Source organism: Myxine glutinosa, chromosome 4, assembly GCF_964187855.1.
Source record: "Myxine glutinosa chromosome 4, kmMyxGlut1.1, whole genome shotgun sequence".
NCBI lineage: Eukaryota > Metazoa > Chordata > Myxini > Myxiniformes > Myxinidae > Myxine > Myxine glutinosa.
This window is the reverse complement of record NC_136264.1, coordinates 93,716,433-93,733,774: the sequence shown is the minus strand read 5'-3', so window position 1 is coordinate 93,733,774 and position 17,342 is coordinate 93,716,433. Positions and strand designations below refer to the sequence as shown.

The window sequence follows — 17,342 nt, the reverse complement described above, 5'->3', positions numbered from 1 at the left end:
TGCGGAGCGAAAGGGGGACTATGGTTTTCCCCTCCGTCCGTCCGTCCGTCCGTCCGTGCGTGCGAACGAACGTGCGTGCGTAAGCGAAGGACCGCATTCGAATTTGGTGTGGGTGCAACCCACGTCAAAATCCAAGATGGCCGCCGCCATGTATGTCTGATGCCATGTATGTCTGAACCTTGTGAGCGGAATATCTTGAAAAATAAGCGAAGTACCAACTTCTAATCTGGTGTGTGGATGTATCTCGGCATAAGGAAGAACCCTATTGAAAATTGGGTCGCCACGTCAAAATCCAAGATGGCCGCCACCATATATATGTCTGAACATTGTGAGCAAAATATCTTGAAAAATAAGCGAAGTACCAACTTCTAATCTGGTGTGTGGGTGTATCTCGGCATCAGGAAGAACCCGATTGAAAATTGGGTCGCCACGTCAAAATCCAAGATGGCCGCCGCCATGTATGTCTGAATCTTGTGAGCGGAATATCTTGAAAAAGAAGCGAAGAACCAACTTCTAATCTGGTGTGTGGTTGTATCTAGGCATAAGGAATAGCGCTATTGAAAATTGGGTCACCACGTCAAAATCCAAGATGGCCGCCGCCATGTATGTCTGAACCTTGTGAGCGGAATATCTTGAAAAATAAGCGAAGTACCAACTTCTAATCTGGTGTGTGGGTGTATCTAGGCATAAGGAAGAGCGCTATTGAAAATTGGGTCGCCACGTCAAAATCCAAGATGGCCGCCTCCATGTATGTCTGAACCTTGTGAGCGAAATATCATATCATAGCATGTTTTCTGCGTCTTCCACTCTGTCAATTCGCATCACTTCCCCGACGGGGGACCTAGGCGTAACGCTTGTTTTCATTAAATTATTTGTTGAATTTATAGTCGTATCTGTTAGTTGTGGTTTCGGTATAAACCTGTGTGCTCCGTTCAGGTAAACACCTCGCATCCTTCCATCTCACGTGCGACAAACAAAACCCCAATTTCGGGCTGCTGCCCCGGGAGTAAGACCGTCCGGCTATTCGTTCAAGGCTGGTCTTTATCAGCTGCGGACAGGACAATACATATGTGCACATATTACATATTGAGGTCAATAGTATTTAGTTTTTCGGTCAAAGTTAGAGTAGCTTAAAGTAGCTTAGAGGAAAGGTGTGTGCTGCATGTGTGAGAAGTGTTATGATTTATGGGAGCGAGATATGGGTAATGAACGTAGAGCAGCAACGAAGGCTGGAAAGGGTGGAAATGCGAATGGTTCGGTGGATGTGCGGAGTATCGTTGAGAGAGAAGAAGACAAATGATGAATTGCGAAAGATGATGGGAATAGAGCCTGTGACGGATGCTGTGAAGAGAAACAGGTTGAGATGCTTTGATCATGTGTTGAGGAAGGATGAAAGTGACTGGTTGAGAAGAGTGATGGAAATGAATGTAGAATAAGTAGAGAATGGGGAAGACTGAGAAAGACTTGGCTAAAGGTGGTGGAAGAAGAAATGCGGGCAAGAGGGTTAACAAGGGGAGATGCAGAAAATAGGGCAAAATGGAGAAGATTGTCATGGGGGCCGCAAGGCCAACCCCCGCTCTAGCAGGGAAAATGGCCTTAAAATGCCTGTTGTTGTGTTGTTGGTCAAAGTTTAGAATAGGCAAAGATTGAATGTGGGTGGATTGCTAAAACCGATGCATGTCTGCTTAACGGTAAACGTCGCGGTGTCAAATTATGTCTAGTTATTTTCATCACCTTTTTCCTGAGCATGTGTGTGCTAACAATTTTTTGTTGACAGGTACATGTTGCAGTGGCCTGGTGGGCGCATCCTCCGCAGGCAAGAGCTTGATGCCTTCCTCGCCCAGGCTGTCTCTCCTTTGCTGTATAAGCCCGAACAGCTGCAAGAGCTTAAGGTCGGTCCTTGAAGTGCTTTCGGTTCACAGTAATGGTTATTTCAAGTGTGACTTGTTCTGTCATTATTATCGTGTAGCCCATAGGGCAATACCGTCAAGACGAGTGTTTGTCTGTCCGTATGTCCCCACAAACGTCACATGACAGGGTAGCTTTTAGTAACCATTACAGCTGCATATTTTACGAAATGAAAATATAATAACCTTCTGTGGAACGTTTTGGCGTCCAAGTGGGTGTTGTGAGGTCGGTAGGAGGTTTCAGGAATTCCTCAGTACACTTGTGATTTTGAAATGTGATCGACATGGATCTTGCTCCCGAATCCCGAAGTGAACAAATGACAGTTCACTGGTTTGATATCTTGATTCAACAGTGATTTAATATTAAATTTTGATGTATCAATACTATCATATTAATTACTCCCGCTAGGGAGTAATGCATTCGATCGTGTGTGTGTGTGCGCGTATGTGTGTGCGTATGTGTGTGCGTATGTGTGTTTGTATGTTCGTGTGTTTGTGTTTGTATTTTCGTGTGTTTGTGTGTTTGTGAACAAGATATCTGGAAAAGTTCTGAACGGATTTGGATGAAGGTTGGTGGGATGATTGCCCTTGGGATAAGGAAGAATTGATTAGTTTTTGGTGAAGCTCAGGATATTATTCTGGATCCAGGAATTTTTTGAAGGATTTTTTACCATTGGAAGATAGGGCTCAGCAGCGGCCACCCACGGCGGGAGTATGTGCTCTACTGAGTGTCGTTCTAGTTACTCCCGCTAGGGAGTAATGCATTTGATCGTGTCCGTATGTGTGCTCGTGTGTTTGTGAACAAGATATCTGGAAAAGTTCTGAACGGATTTGGATGAAGGTTGGTGGGATGATTGCCCTTGGGATAAGGAAGAATTGATTAGTTTTTGGTGAAGCTCAGGATATTATTCTGGATCGAGGAATTTTTTGAAGGATTTTTTACCATTGGAAGATAGGGCTCAGCAGCGGCCACCCATGGCGGGAGTATGCGCTCTAGTGAGTGGCGTTCTTGTTTGTGATTGGAATGATGAATAATGCTGTTGGGAATGAAAATATAGAGAATGTGCTGTCAATGCCTGACGTTCGACTGAAGGTGGCACAGCAATGTGGAATTTATTTGTTCATCGTTTGCCATTCGCCGGTTTTTTTTTTACCCAATTTATTCACGAACTGGATATCCAAGCCTTAAGTTAAAAAAATTTAATACTTGCATTATTTGCTAACTGGTATCCCCACCAAGGTATCTCTTCAACTAAAGTATCAAACAATCGTGGCTACACCATTGTTAGACTTTCGATCTTGTTTTTATTCTTTCCCTGCCGATGGGGTTTACCTTTTAGTTGTCAAATTATTTCAATAGCTTGCAATCTTCTGGCTTGCAAACTATGGAGAACAAGAAAGCTGCATTTTTATGATGTCGCCGTTAGCATTATGTTTTCGGGTTGTCCGTCCGTCTGTGCGTCCATGATTGGTTTTCGTCACTGCTATAACTTAAGAATGGCTGAAGTCAAAAGTATAACTTGGTACAGGTATGTATAATGATATAAAGATGAACTCGTTAGATTTTGTGGTCAAGAGGTCAAAGGTCAGAGGTCTCATTAGGTAAAAATTCTGTTCCCTAGCTAACTTGTGAACCAGTGATGAGATTTTGACCAAACGTGGTGAAAGTATATATTGTGATGCAAAGATGAACTGATTCGATTTTGCCATCAAGAGGTTTAAGGTCAGAGGTCATGTCTGAAGGTAAAAATGTGATGCTTCAAAACAGCTGAAGGGATTTAAATCTAATTTGGTGCAAGTATGTATGATGATGTAATAATGTGGGTTGATGTCGCGACGTTGAAGATTACCATTCTAGTTTTTCATTCTTTTGTTTCGTTCTTACTGTTAATCCCAACCTGCTTTCTAATTCACCTATCTGATACACAGATCGATGGGCTTGATCCTCGTGGGGTGCAGCTGGCTGCGCTTTTCATGCGTGGTGTGGAGATGGTGTTGTTTGCAAATGATGCGTGTGGGCAGCCTGTACCCTGGGAACACTGTTGTCCCTGGCTGTACTTTGATGGCAAGCTGTTTCAGAGCAAGCTGGCGAAAGCAGCCAGGGATCGTGTACCACTGCTTGAGCTCTGTGATGGTCAGGTGAGATATATCAATGCCATGACCATGTGATAAGCTTATATCAGTGGCTATTCCAAGCCATTGTTTACACATTCTTTTCTCATTTTCTCCTCTTCTCTTCATACATATTGTTGTGGATTTGGAAAGGACCCCGGGGAGGAACACCCAACACATAAAAGAACCCTGGAGTTTAGATATTTCCATCGTGATTGTTTAGTTAGGTTACCCCTCCTCATATCAGGGGAAAGGGAGATGTGATGTGATTATAGGTGGAACCTTCCCCTTTGTTCTCTCCCTCGTTCCCAAACCTTCATTTTCCTTCGAACCTCATTTCCAAACCCTTATTTTCCGACACCAGCATTAGAACCGCCATTCTCTGACGCCATACTCAAATCCTTAGCTTCAGACACCCAGACTCGAACTCCCATTTTCATGCTACATTCTCAAACACACGTCATCAAACCATTTCACCTCACCAGTATTTTGGCCAGATAAATCGCCATTCCAGTGCTGTAATGGTCGTAACCCTTTGCCTCTCCAGAATTGGATCGAACAAGGCTCTGCCTGAAATGCTCCACTCTCCATCCCCCCCTACCCCGCCCCCCCCCCCCCTCCTCCGACATCCTCACTGAATTTTCTTCAGTGAGGGTGTTGGAGGAGGGGGGGAGCAAGGGGGAAGGGGGAGGGGAACAATACCGCAAGTCACAAAACCCTTGGAGGAGTGGCGATATTGTTTCCTAGTATTCATTAATATTATGCTATTTATCATAAGTGTTGTTGTTACCCCCACCACCGAAGTTGGATGGAGGCTATGTTTCACTCCTATCTGTTTGTTTGTCTGTTTATCTGTGAAAAAGATATCTCAAAAAATTGTAGATGGATTTGGACAAAGTTTTGCGGAGAGGTTGCGTATGTGACAAGGATGGAATGATTAGATTTTGGTGAAGATCCGGATCCGGCTTGTATAATTTTTGAAAGTAATTCTCCAAAGGTAGGGCCAAAAACGACATATAGCAGGATATCTCAAAATGTTATGGCCGGATTTGGATGAAACTTGGCGGATATATTGGGTGTGTGGCAAGACCGAATCAATTCGAATTTGGTGAAGATCTGAATATGGATTCGGATGTGAGAATTATTTAATTGTTGAAGTGATTCTTCACCATTGAGTGATCGGGCTAAAACCGATACATAGCACAATATCTCAAAGTTATGGGCGGATTTGGACCAAACCTGCTGGACAGGTTGTGTGTGACAGACTAATCAATTATATTTTGGTGAAGATCTGAATATGGATTCGGATACGAGAATTATTTAATCTTCAATTTATTTTCCACCATTGAGTGTTCGGGCTAAAAACGAACCTGTTGTGTCCTCGGGGGCTAAGACCTGGGTGGCAGATGACCGAAACGAGCTTTAGACATATTTCGAACTTCGTGGGATTATTTTTTCGCATGCACGGGCAAGCCCGAAGCCTTACCTGATCAGACGGCCAACACTGGGATAATCTGAACCCACAAACACAAATAGGGGACAAGCAAAATCCACAACACAAGAATGAAATGCAAAAATAAAGGATTTAATGAAAATTAATGCAAGAGACTGATAGGGATATTTTCCTACAGTAGTATGTAATAGATGAACCAAAAATTCAATGTCCATAACCTTTGTCAGAAGATGAATCACAAAATTTAATTCCCGAGGAGGACAACACTTTCTGTCTACAAGGAAATACACAGCAAGAAACAATAACCTTTATCAATCCATAGAACAGCATATTACAATTCACAAATTACATTTCAAGATTCACAGAAGGTCCCAAGTGAAATCCTGGAACAGTAGAGATGCACAAAGAAAACATCATAAGGATACAGTAGCATGCACAGTATACAGTCAACATCACAGAAGGTCCCAAGTGAAATCCTGGTACAGTAGAGATATATATATATAAAAAATAACCACCTTTAGAGGCCATTTTTCCCCGCAAAGCGGGGGTTGGCCTTTTTGGGGCACCGTGGTTGTTGTTGTTTTTTTGGTCCCCTTTTTGAAGCAATGTTTTACGGCCGGATGCCCTTCCTGCCGCCAACCCTTTTTGTCGCCTTTTACGACAAACAGGGAATTACCAGTGAACTGGTACTCAACAGTACATACTGGTACTCAGAGATGCACAAAGAAATGTCATACCAAACACCAGCATGCATAGAATACAGTTAACATACAGTGTAAACATACAGAATCGACCAGCCAAGTAAAACATCCTAAGTACAGCATTACAAACCTGGTGAAAATCCTAAAGTACAACAACCCAACATCTTGCAATTCCTGTGCTAATCCTGCTATTTGGACATCAGTTCTGATTCTTATACAATTTGAAGTGGGAGGAGAAAGTGGAGGGGGGAGGAGCAAAGAGAGGGGAGGAGAGCAATAGGATTGGTTGGGCAAAGTTTGGGTGGGAGGGAGCAAGGATCGGGGGATACAATGTGATTGGTCGAGTGAAATATTGAGATGAGAGTACTCCCCGCTGAGAGCAGATCTGCATTTTCAAATTCTTTAATGAGAAGAATGTGTTGGTCGAGACTCTTCGGCGCCAAGACTCTATCAATCATAACGTTGCGTTAACGTTATTATAACTTTGCAGCAATGTTTTATAACGCCATTGCAGGGACATTAACTTTATGGTTTAATATTTAGAAATCAATAAAAACAGGCATACAATAAGAAAGTCCTTATTTAATCAAAAGGTCACTCAGTAGCTATGACAATCACATCCTTTTTCAATCTGCAAACTCATTTTTTTCCCTCATAAGTCAAAATCATATATTGGATCAGAGAACCAGAGAGAGCTAGCCTACATGGATTTTTATTTAATTATTTACCAAGAAAACAATATCTTTTCTCCAATTTGCTTATATAACTCAATAAGACATACTCGATCTAACATTACATTATTTCCAAAAACCCTATTTGTAATCATATTACCCTCAGTCATAAATGATTTTGTCATGACAATATGTGGTCTACCACTGTGATTGTGATGTGGTCAGTGAATGTTACGGATCTCCGATGTCGGCTCTCCCCTTACCAAGAGGGGGTTAATCCCCTTGTCCCTTTATCTGGCCGACGCGAGTCCTGGAAGTTATAGCGTTCCTTCCGGTCGGTGCTAAATAGGGTTGTTGGTCGATTTTTAGTCCTATTACCTAATTACTACCACCGACCGTAAAGCAAGGGAATAACTCCTGCTCGAACCACGGATATGGATGGAATATGCCGAGCGGATAGCAATCCACGATCCGAGTTGTTAACAGGTGACTAAACCCGATTCTAAGCGGTTCCGAATCGTGCCACGCTTACCCAATTAGAGAAAAGACTGATGCGATCGGATAAGAGGAAACCAAGAAAATAGGAAGAACAGATGGGTTTATTAACAAATGTCCAAGAAAAAGAGGAAACGAAAGAAATGTACATTAAAGAAAGAGGAAGGAAAAAGTACACAGGGCAGTCTTAATTACAGGCTTAACTTATTCCCTGGACAAACGGGCCCGTCTCACACACACAGACACTCACACGGGGATTGCAGATGAATAGGTTGGATGGTCACCAGCACGTCCAGGCTCCAGTCTGGCTCCGGTCCAGCAGACGAAACCCGGCAAGCAGCTCTTCGTATAGCGTAACGCGAGCGGACACTTATATCACGGGGGGAAGGCTGGTATACTGCGTACGTACTTAATATTTGCACGACTCGTGCCAAACGCCCCCTCTCCAATGTCCTGTACGCAAGCGCCAATTGTGCAAGTCCTGTCCTCTCCGCACCGTCCTGAGGTCGACCGTCGCACAGTCCTCCAAATCGAGATGTCCTTCGCACAGTCCTTCGCACAGTCCTTCTGGTTGAAGAAGAAATGCGGGCAAGGGGGTTAACAAGGAGAGATGCAGAAAATAGGGCAAGATGGAGAAGATTGTCATGGGGACCGCAAGGCTAACCCCCGCTCTAGCAGGGAAAATGGCCTTTAAAATGCATGTTGTTGTTGTTGTTATAGGTCATGTGGTACAGGCGCCATATTTGAAAAACCGAAAAACTTTGCACCTCCATATCTAGTGTAGCAGCATAGCAAACCTGTTGTGCATTTTGTAATACAAGCACCAAATTTGGCACAAATGTACATTAATATGTTGCGAACATTTTCAGATATTGGGCCACTTGAAATTCCGTAATTTTTTTTTTCAAATTTTTTCAAATTTCGTAATTTCAAATTTTTCGGGTGACACCGTCACAATTTCGGTCTTCGAGGCGGCCGATATAGTGGGGCGGCTTAGCCCAAATATTCAAAAGAATTGTGCATTTTGTGATACAAGCACCAAATTTGGCACAAATGTACATTAATATGTTGCGAACATTGTGTGGTCAGCAATGAAGACGAGAGTCTGAATTACATGTATGCAAAAGACCTTGTGAACCAGTGAAGCAAATACACGGGTAAGCATGAATTAAATCTAGGGCATGATATAATTTCCATGATGTTTACCTCTACACTCAATGGTGGAAGGAGGTAATGTTTTGATCCCAGCTTGTCTGTATGTCTGTTTGTCTGTTAGTCCACAAAATTCCAGACAAAGCTTGTAGTAGTGGTAGTTGTAGTGGTAGTGGTGATAACAGAAATTGTTATATAGAACTGAACTTATATTATTATTATATGCAGAAAATAACTTCATTTCTATATGCCCTGCAGTGGACAGGTTAATTGGTTTATGCACTGAAGGGGTCACCCTGGTGTGCACTGCTGTGTTCTGCCTCACTGAGTTGTTCAGGTATGATGCACTCAGCACAAGCTTCCGGTCGGCCCGGAGGTGGGGGTGCGGGGCCTGTCACGGAACGTCAAAACAAACGGCCTGCCGGGGCCGCCCAAAAGTCGGGCGTGAGGGGCGCGTCCACTAATGGAACGCCTCTCGCTTCCCAGATCGAGGGCCACGTGGTCAGGAGAACCTCGTCCCTTCCGGTCACACTTTGCCTATCGGCCGGCCTCGAAGACCGAAATTGTGACGGTGTCACCCGAAAAATTTGAAATTACGAAATTTGAAAAAATTTGAAAAAAAAAATTACGGAATTTCAAGTGGCCCAATATCTGAAAATGTTCACAACATATTAATGTACATTTGTGCCAAATTTGGTGCTTGTTTCACAAAATGCACAATTCTTTTGAATATTTGGGCTAAGCCGCCCCACTAATCTCCAAAACCACTCCATGGAAAAAATAAAACAACTCATTGTCAAGTACTCCCCATGGGGAATAACATATATTCATGATCATGTCATCGGTGCCTTCATTATGACGCCATAATTGGACAAGTAGAACGCTTGATCCGATCAGTTTGAAATTTCTTGAGCGTGATCTACACAAACATTGTATGTGAGAATTAAATTGATGACATCATCGTTCACGTGGGATGGCGGCCAGTTTGGATTGAACATAAATCTACGTCGTCAATAAACCGCCCAAACACAGCAGCTAATAAACACTACAAAAAATACACCACCCAAACAGGTCCTGGCGAGGGTCTGCAATCTACGATTGGTCTTTCTTGTTTCCTTTGCATGAGTTGGAATCAAAATGTACCTTTGTTTCTTCAAAAGGTATCTTGTTATGATATAAGACTTGTTGATTCAGTCTTAAAATGGACACCAGATGCCTATGGAGCCTCAGAGGTATGCGAGGCAAACAACATGGTGGAGATTTGTTTTTGAAGCCCCTCCCTCAACGGGTGGAGCCTCTCCCTCAACGGGTGAAGCCACACCCATGAACGGACAGACACAGACACACACAAACACACACAAACACACACAGACACACACAGACACACACAGACACACACAGACACACACAGACACACACAGACACACACAGACACACACAGACACACACAGACAGAAAGACAGACAGACTCACCGAAGCGGATTATAATGGAGATGATGAGACTAGTGGGGGCACTCGTGGGAAATCCACGGATATCGACACGTATGACATTTGGACATCTTGAGTTAGATGCTGCACAAAGAGTTTTACAAAATGGGTAAAAACACCACTCTCCTCTTCCTTTCCCCACACCTCACTCCTCTCCAACCCTCACTCCTCTCTCCCCTTACTCCTCTTCATTCTCCCTTCCCCCCTACCCAATTTTCTCTATCCTCACTCACCTCTCCCCCCAATGCTTCTCCCACCCTCACTCCTTTTGACCCCTCACTCTTCTCTCCACCCCTCGCTCTTCCTCTCCTTTTCCCCTCACTCTGCCTCTCCTTCCCTCCTCGCTCTGCCTATTCTCCCCCCCCCCTCGTTCTTCCTCTCCTTCCCCCCCTCGCTCTTCCTCTTTCCCTCGTTCTTCCTCTCCTTCCCCCTCGCTCTTCCTCTCCTTCCCCGATCACTCCGCCTCTCCTTCCCCCATCACTCCGCCTCTCCTTCTCCCATCACTAACTACGCCTCTCCTTCCCCCATCACTACACCTCTCCTTCCCCCATCACTACACCTCTCCTTCCCCCATCACTCCACCTCCCCTTCCCCCCTCACTCCACCTCTCCTTCCCCTCACTCCACCTCTCCTTCCTCCTCACTCCACCTCTCCTTCCTCCTCACTCTACCTCTCCTTCCCCCTCACTCCAACTCTCCTTCCCCTCACTCCACCTCTCCTTCCCCCTCACTCCACCTCTCCTTTCCCCTCACTCCACCTCTCATTCCCAACTCACTCCACCTCTCCTTCCCCTCACTCCTCTCCAATCCTCTCCACCCCTCACTCTCCTCTCCTTTCTCCTCACTCTCCTCTCTCTCTCTCCCTTCACTCCTCTCTACTCCTCACTCTCCTCTGCCCCTTCATTTTATTCTCCACACTCACTTCCCTCTCGACACCCTCACTCCTCTCCACATCCTCACTCCTCTCCACTCCTCACTCCTCTCCACTCCTCGCTCACCTCCCCTTCCTCTTCCTCTCCCTGCCTCCACCCTCCCCATTTCCCTTCCCTATCCTTTCCCTCCCCTTGCCTCCCCCCTACCTGACCCTCCCCTCCCCTTGCCTCCCCCCTACCTGACCCTCCCCTCCCCTTGCCTCCCCCCTACCTGACCCTCCCCCCCTCCATCTCCCCTTCCCCTCCCCAGGCGTCAATTGACTGCCGTCTTGCTTTCAGACACCTCTTCCTATCGCTAATCTGATTGGTTGCCTGGTATAGCAACGGCTCCTAAGGATTTCCTCAACCTTAAGGAAATCCTCAAGTCAGGTTTCCTAAGGATTGTTTGTACAACAGCCCTCTAGGAAATACTTCGCTGAGGATTCACAGTGTACCGAAAGGGGAATTTTATGCAACCATGCCAAAGGCCTAAGGTCAAGTGCTCTTTAATTGAAAATCTGTGTTCCTGCAATAACTTATGAACCATACAAGAGATTTCAGCCATACTTGACACTTATGGACTGTAATACAAAGATGAACCAATTCAATTTTACATTGACCTAGTCAAAGGTCATGTGCCCATTGAAAATTATTTTGCAGACCATCACTCCATTTGGAAACAACTGATGTCTCTCTTCTACTTGTCTTCTCTCTCTCTCGCAAGTTTTCTCTCGCTCTCTCTCTCTCTCTGTCTCTGTCTCTGTCTCTCTTTCTCTAGCATGCGCTCTCTCTCTCTCTCTCTCTCTCGCTCCCTCTCTCTCTCTCTCTCTCTCTCTCTCTCTCTCGCATGCGCTCTCTCTCTCGCATGTGCGCTCTCTCTCTCTCGCTCTCTCTCGCTCTCGCTCTCTCGCTCTCTCGCTCTCTCTCGCTCTCGCTCTCTCTCTCGCTCTCTCTCTCTCTCTCTCTCGCTCTCTCTCTCGCTCTCTCTCTCTCTCTCTCTCTCTTTCGCTCTCTCTCTTGCTCTCGCTCTCGCTCTCTCGCTCGCTCGCTCTCTCGCTCGCTCTCTCTCTTGCTCTCTCTCTTGCTCTCTCTCTCTCTCTTTCGCTCTCTCTCTCTCTCTCTTTCGCTCTCTCTCTCTCTCTTTCGCTCTCTCTCTCTCTCTCTCTCTCTCTCTCTCTCTCATGCGCTCTCTCTCTCATGCGCTCTCTCTCTCATGCGCTCTCTCTCTCATGCGCTCTCTCTCTCACATGCTCTCTCTCTCACATGCTCTCTCTCAAATGACCTTGAATTTTTCATGCTACCTTTGAGATCAAAGGTTTAGACGAGGGGTTAACAAGGAGAGATGCAGAAAATAGGGCAAGTTGGAGAAGATTGTCATGGGGACCGCAAGGCTAACCCCCGCTCTAGCAGGGAAAATGGCCTTAAAATGCATGTTGTTGTTGTTGTTGTTTGAGATCAAACGTAAGTGGGTTGACATTCTAATGTGGATGGAGGCATATCCATTGATGCATTTGTGTCAAATTTCTACTGTCTAGTTCTGATCTAAGGTAATAACTAATACCCTTGCAGCACAAAAACAATTGCTGGGTTCAAGGCGGCAGGACATGGGCTGAAGTGAGCTCATACTTTTCCCTCAAATTAATCTTACTTTGAGCAAATTTAGACGACTGTAATCTTGTATAAATTAGTTGTTTGTCTTTTAAAAGCATCAGGATGTAAACAATGACAGACTGGTTTAGATTGTAATATTAAACCTTTTTCTGCCTCCAGGCAGAGCAGGTTGCAAGACTTGAAAAAATGAAGCAAAGTATCCTTGAGGGTCTCAGCCTCTCTCGTCCGCCGATGCCTCTTCCACCACCCCCAATGCCACCTCCACCACCATACCTGCCTCCTGCTATGATGTGCCAGTATCCTCCACAGGGTATCTACCTGCGGCCTCCTGGCGGGCTTGTTCCTCCACACATGCACATGCGTGCTAGGGGGGTACCAGGTAAGAAATTGAAAATTGCACTTTTAAGGGAAATAATTAGTCCGAGTTTGCAGTTTTTAAAGCGACCTGGAATTTTGGTGTGCCAAGCATATTGTTGCTTTTTCAAAAACAGTTTTATTTGCAGGTTTCAAATCTAATTGATGCCACTCTAACTCTTGGGCAATTTAAGATATTTGGCCTTGAAGTGGTGGCCATCTTGGATTAATAATAATAATAATAATGCATTTATTTTATATAGTGCTTTTCAGGGAGCCCAAAGACGCTTTGACAGAGTGCAAAACATAATGCATAGCAAAACATAAAAACAATTGCAAAAAAAGAAGAATCAATAGGGAAATATTCAAAGCACAAAGGAGGGAGAAGGAGAGGAGATAGTCAGGGGTTAGATGCTGTGGGTTAAATGTTGAATGCAGTGTTGAACAGGTGGGTCTTGAGTGATGTTTTGAATGTGGTGGGTGAGGAGGAGTCTCTGATGGTGTGAGGTAGTGAGTTCCAGAGGGTGGGAGCAGCGATGGAGAAGGCCCTGTCCCCCCAGGATCTAAATTTGGTCCGGATGGGGGGGGGTCAGGAGGTTGGTACCAGCAGAGCGGAGGTTGCAGGTGGGAGTGTCTCTGGAGAGGAGGTCAACCAGGTAGGATGGGGCCAGGTTATGGAGGGCTTTGTAGGTCAAGAGGAGGATTTTGTACTGGATTCTCTGGGAGATGGGGAGCCAGTGAAGCTTGTAAAGGACGGGGGTGATGTGGTCACGGGTCCGGGAATGGGTGAGTAGATGGGCAGCGGAGTTCTGAATGTATTGGAGTTTATTGGTGATTGTTGAGGGTGAACCATAAAGGAGGCTATTGCAGTAGTCCAGACGGGAAGTGATGAAGGCGTGGATGAGGGTTTCTGCAGCCACGGAGGAGAGGGATGGACGGAGACGGGTGATGTTTTTCAGGTGAAAGAAGGCTGTCTTTGTGATCTGTTTAGTGTATTTGTCGAAGGAGAGGGTTTGGTCAAAGATGATGCCAAGATTCCGGATGTGAAGGGAGGTGGATACTGGGATACCATCGATGTTGAGGGCAAAGTTATGGGTGGATTTGGTGAGCGTTTTTGGGCCAATGATGATTATTTCAGATTTATCACAGTTAAGTTTGAGGAAGTTGATTTGAAGCCAGGATTTTATTTCAGAGATGCAGTTTGTCAGGATAGAGTGGGTGTCGGTGGAGACGGACTTGGTGGAGATGAAAAGCTGGATGTCATCGGCGAGGCAGTGGAATTGGAGACCATGATGGCGGATTAAGTGACCGAGGGGGGACAGGTAAAGGATGAAGAGGAGGGGGCCAAGAACTGAACCTTGGGAGACACCTTGGGGGAGGGGAGCAGTGGGGGATTTGCAGTTATTGATGGAGATGAACTGGCGTCTGCCAGAGAGGTATGATTTAATCCAAGAGAGGGCAGTGCCGGTAATGTTAAAGGTGGATACTGAAATCCATAACTCGGCACTCCTTGATGGAATGGGACAAACGTTTTATGCCTCTGCTCCCAAAGCATAATTATGTTTTCATAATTATGAAACATAAAGATAAAGCATTATGTTTTCGGGTTGTCCGTCCTCGGGACGTCCGCACATACGTATGGTATGGCTAAACCATCTGGTAAACTATCTGGTAACCATCTGCTAAACCATCTGGTAAACCACTAAACCATCATCTAAACCATCTGCTAAACCATCATCTGGTTCTAAACCATCTGTCCATCTGGACAGGCTAAACCTCGTTTTTCTCAGCAACCACATGTCTGATTGAGACAAAACTTTAGGGTAGGAGCGACACCTATGTAGAATGTTTTTTTCTCTCTGATAATTGTGATGTCATCAATCACGTGGTATGGCAGCCATCATGGATTAAATGCAAATAATTAAAAAATACATTTCTTGGAAACCTCTGAATGGAAAAATTTGAAACTTGGCACATTGTCAAGTACTCCCAATGGGGAACAAAAGCATGATAATGATGACATCATTGTGAAGCGGTATACCAGCCAAATTTTTTTAAATTGAATGCCTTATCCTAAAAATCTGAAATTTCATGCGCACTTTATGAACCATTTGTATTGAAATATTAAATTTATGACATCCGAGGTTGCATGCTTTGGCAGACATATTGGATTCAACCGAAAACCTTTAAAAAACATTTCCCAGACCACCGAAACGATCGACTCGAAACATTACGTGTGTGCGCATGAAAACGGCGATTTTTTTTTAAGCACGAAAGTGGATTTCTTGAGACTGTATGGAAGCTGATCACGAAAACGTCATTGGTCACATGGTGTGGCAGCCATATTGGTTTGAAGGAAAATATTAAATATAATTGTATCTCAGAAACCGCTTACCCGATCGATGCAAAACTTTACAAAATGGCATCTAACACCATTGCTGCATATCGTTTAAAAATGAAGACATCGTAGGTTATGTGGTTTTGCAGCCATCTTGGACAGAAAAACAATCCTTATTCGATCAACATGATCACAGATGTGATCCCCGACCCATACATATGCAGAGTGTACATTTTGATGTCGGATGTGACGTGGTTTGACAACCATATTAGCTTGAAAGCCGATAATTAAAAGAACCCCTTCTCTGAAACCGCTTCACCAATCGATGTGAAACCTGTCGTGTCTGGTAAAATTGTAATACTTGAGAAAGCTGAAGGGATTTTTTTTCATCAAACTTGTTTATTTTTAGGGCAGTCAACGAGGGCATCTACCCGTTATCATGGTCAGGGACTATGCGGAGGCATATTGGCGACGCAGTCGAATTGCTCTATGTTTTAAATGTATTGATTTTTAATAACAAAGCCGTTGGTTCATGTCTAAAACCTGTGAAGTTTTTCCTATCATGGATTCTGGTGGACATCTTGAATTTTTCATTGTAGCCATTTAGAATTTAGGTTGGAATTGATAACTTGGCACTCGGTTGATGAAACTTAAAGTTTAAAGAAAATGTTTTGTTTTTTGATGACGAAGCAACTAAATACAGTAATCACAAATAATCAACTGTACAAAGTTACTGTGTAGATGGCATGTAGGTTATACTCGTGAATTTGAGAAGTTCACTCCATATCTTGGAAGAATGCACTTGTTGGCTATGTTGCTATCTAATCCTAATGGCAAGAAGTGATGCAAGCAGCATTTTGCTGCTGTGCCTAATATGTTGCATTGCAAACAGTTTCCACAAAACATACAAGCGTTACAGATGACAGTTGAATAAGTTTTACCGACTGTCTTTGTGAAGGAAGATGTGCAGTTTTTTGAGTGAATGATGCTGATCCTTGAAGAGTGGGCAACTCAGAGTCGTACTACTCATCTTGGGCTTGATTCATTCATTCATAAAACTGGTATTAATTATAATGTTATTTGTCGATGCAGAACGTGAAGTTGAATGGCCTCTCCACTTACTTGCTGCTTCACTCATGCTTCCATATATTGCTGCTGCTGCGCCAGCAAGGGTAAACGCCTCTCCTTCCTTCAGAGTGAATGTCCAACCAAAACACGTTCAGGCTTTGTTATAACATCAGCTTTTAATCATCACACTTTATCGGATGACGAGGCAACAGCACAACAATATGAACAAGACACCGGAACAGCCGGGCCGCGCATGCGAAACAGCAATGATGCATGCCTACGTCACTTACCAACAGCAGTAACAACATTAATATATAATGGCGTGACTACTTTTCTTCTCTTGCTGATCACCATACTTTTTTTTTTTTTTTGGATACATAATCGAGGCTCGTGAAAGAGCTAACATTTATCACACAAACAAATCAAACAGACAAAGAACCAAAGTATATAAAAAGGGGAGCGGTAGACAAGATGGGGAGAGAAGGGCAAGCACATAAACACAACATTTGTGAGGGACATCGGGAATGTGTGGGAGGGAGAGGGCTTGGGGGGAAGCGGCATGGGAAGGGGGGGGGGGGTGGGTGGGAGAAGTATAAGCACAAGGACACCAAGGACTTCCAGGAAATAAGTTGGTATTTCAAAAAAGAGGATTTGGGGTGAAATTAGCGGGGGTAGAAAAGATCAAGGTTTTGGATGGGGGAAGATAAGAGATGGTGGTGAACAGCTGTTTTAAAGACCTGGAGGGAGGAGTGGGATTGAAGGGAGTGGGGGAGTTTGTTCCAGAGGCGAGAGAAAAGAGGAATGAAAGAGTGAAGGTGAGCAGAGAGTCTTGATTTTGGCAGTTTAACCATAAGAGGGTTGCAGGCAGATCTTGTGCGACCTTTAGAAATATTTGGGGGACAGAGCCCAGAGAGAGCTGGAGGAGCAAGGCCGGAGAGGAGTCGGTAGAAGACAGAAAGACCACCAACCTGCCTGCGGTGAGTAAGTGAAAGGCCCTCGGAAGTAGCTTCATCACGGGAGATTCCAATGATTCTGAACGCTTTGGTTTCAACAGCATATGAAGACGAGCTAGGTGTGAGGCA

General features: G+C 44.6%; 1 protein-coding gene across 17 annotated transcripts in view; it reads left to right on the top strand.

The window, feature by feature from the left end:
* FAM120A (family with sequence similarity 120 member A) overlaps positions 1-17,342 on the top strand; it is an 88,362-nt gene that overhangs the window by 57,383 nt on the left and 13,637 nt on the right. For 11 of the 17 annotated variants that reach the window (XM_078776162.1, XM_078776157.1, XM_078776161.1 and 8 more), the window contains exons 13-15: positions 1,778-1,892; positions 3,837-4,046; positions 12,660-12,879. In XM_078776162.1, coding sequence (XP_078632288.1) covers positions 1,778-1,892; positions 3,837-4,046; positions 12,660-12,879 — 545 coding nt within the window. Of the gene's footprint in view, positions 1-1,777; positions 1,893-3,836; positions 4,047-12,659; positions 12,880-16,284; positions 16,365-17,342 lie in introns of all 17 variants that reach the window. The other 6 variants (XM_068112955.2, XM_078776154.1, XM_068112956.2 and 3 more) reach the window with 1 other exon arrangement.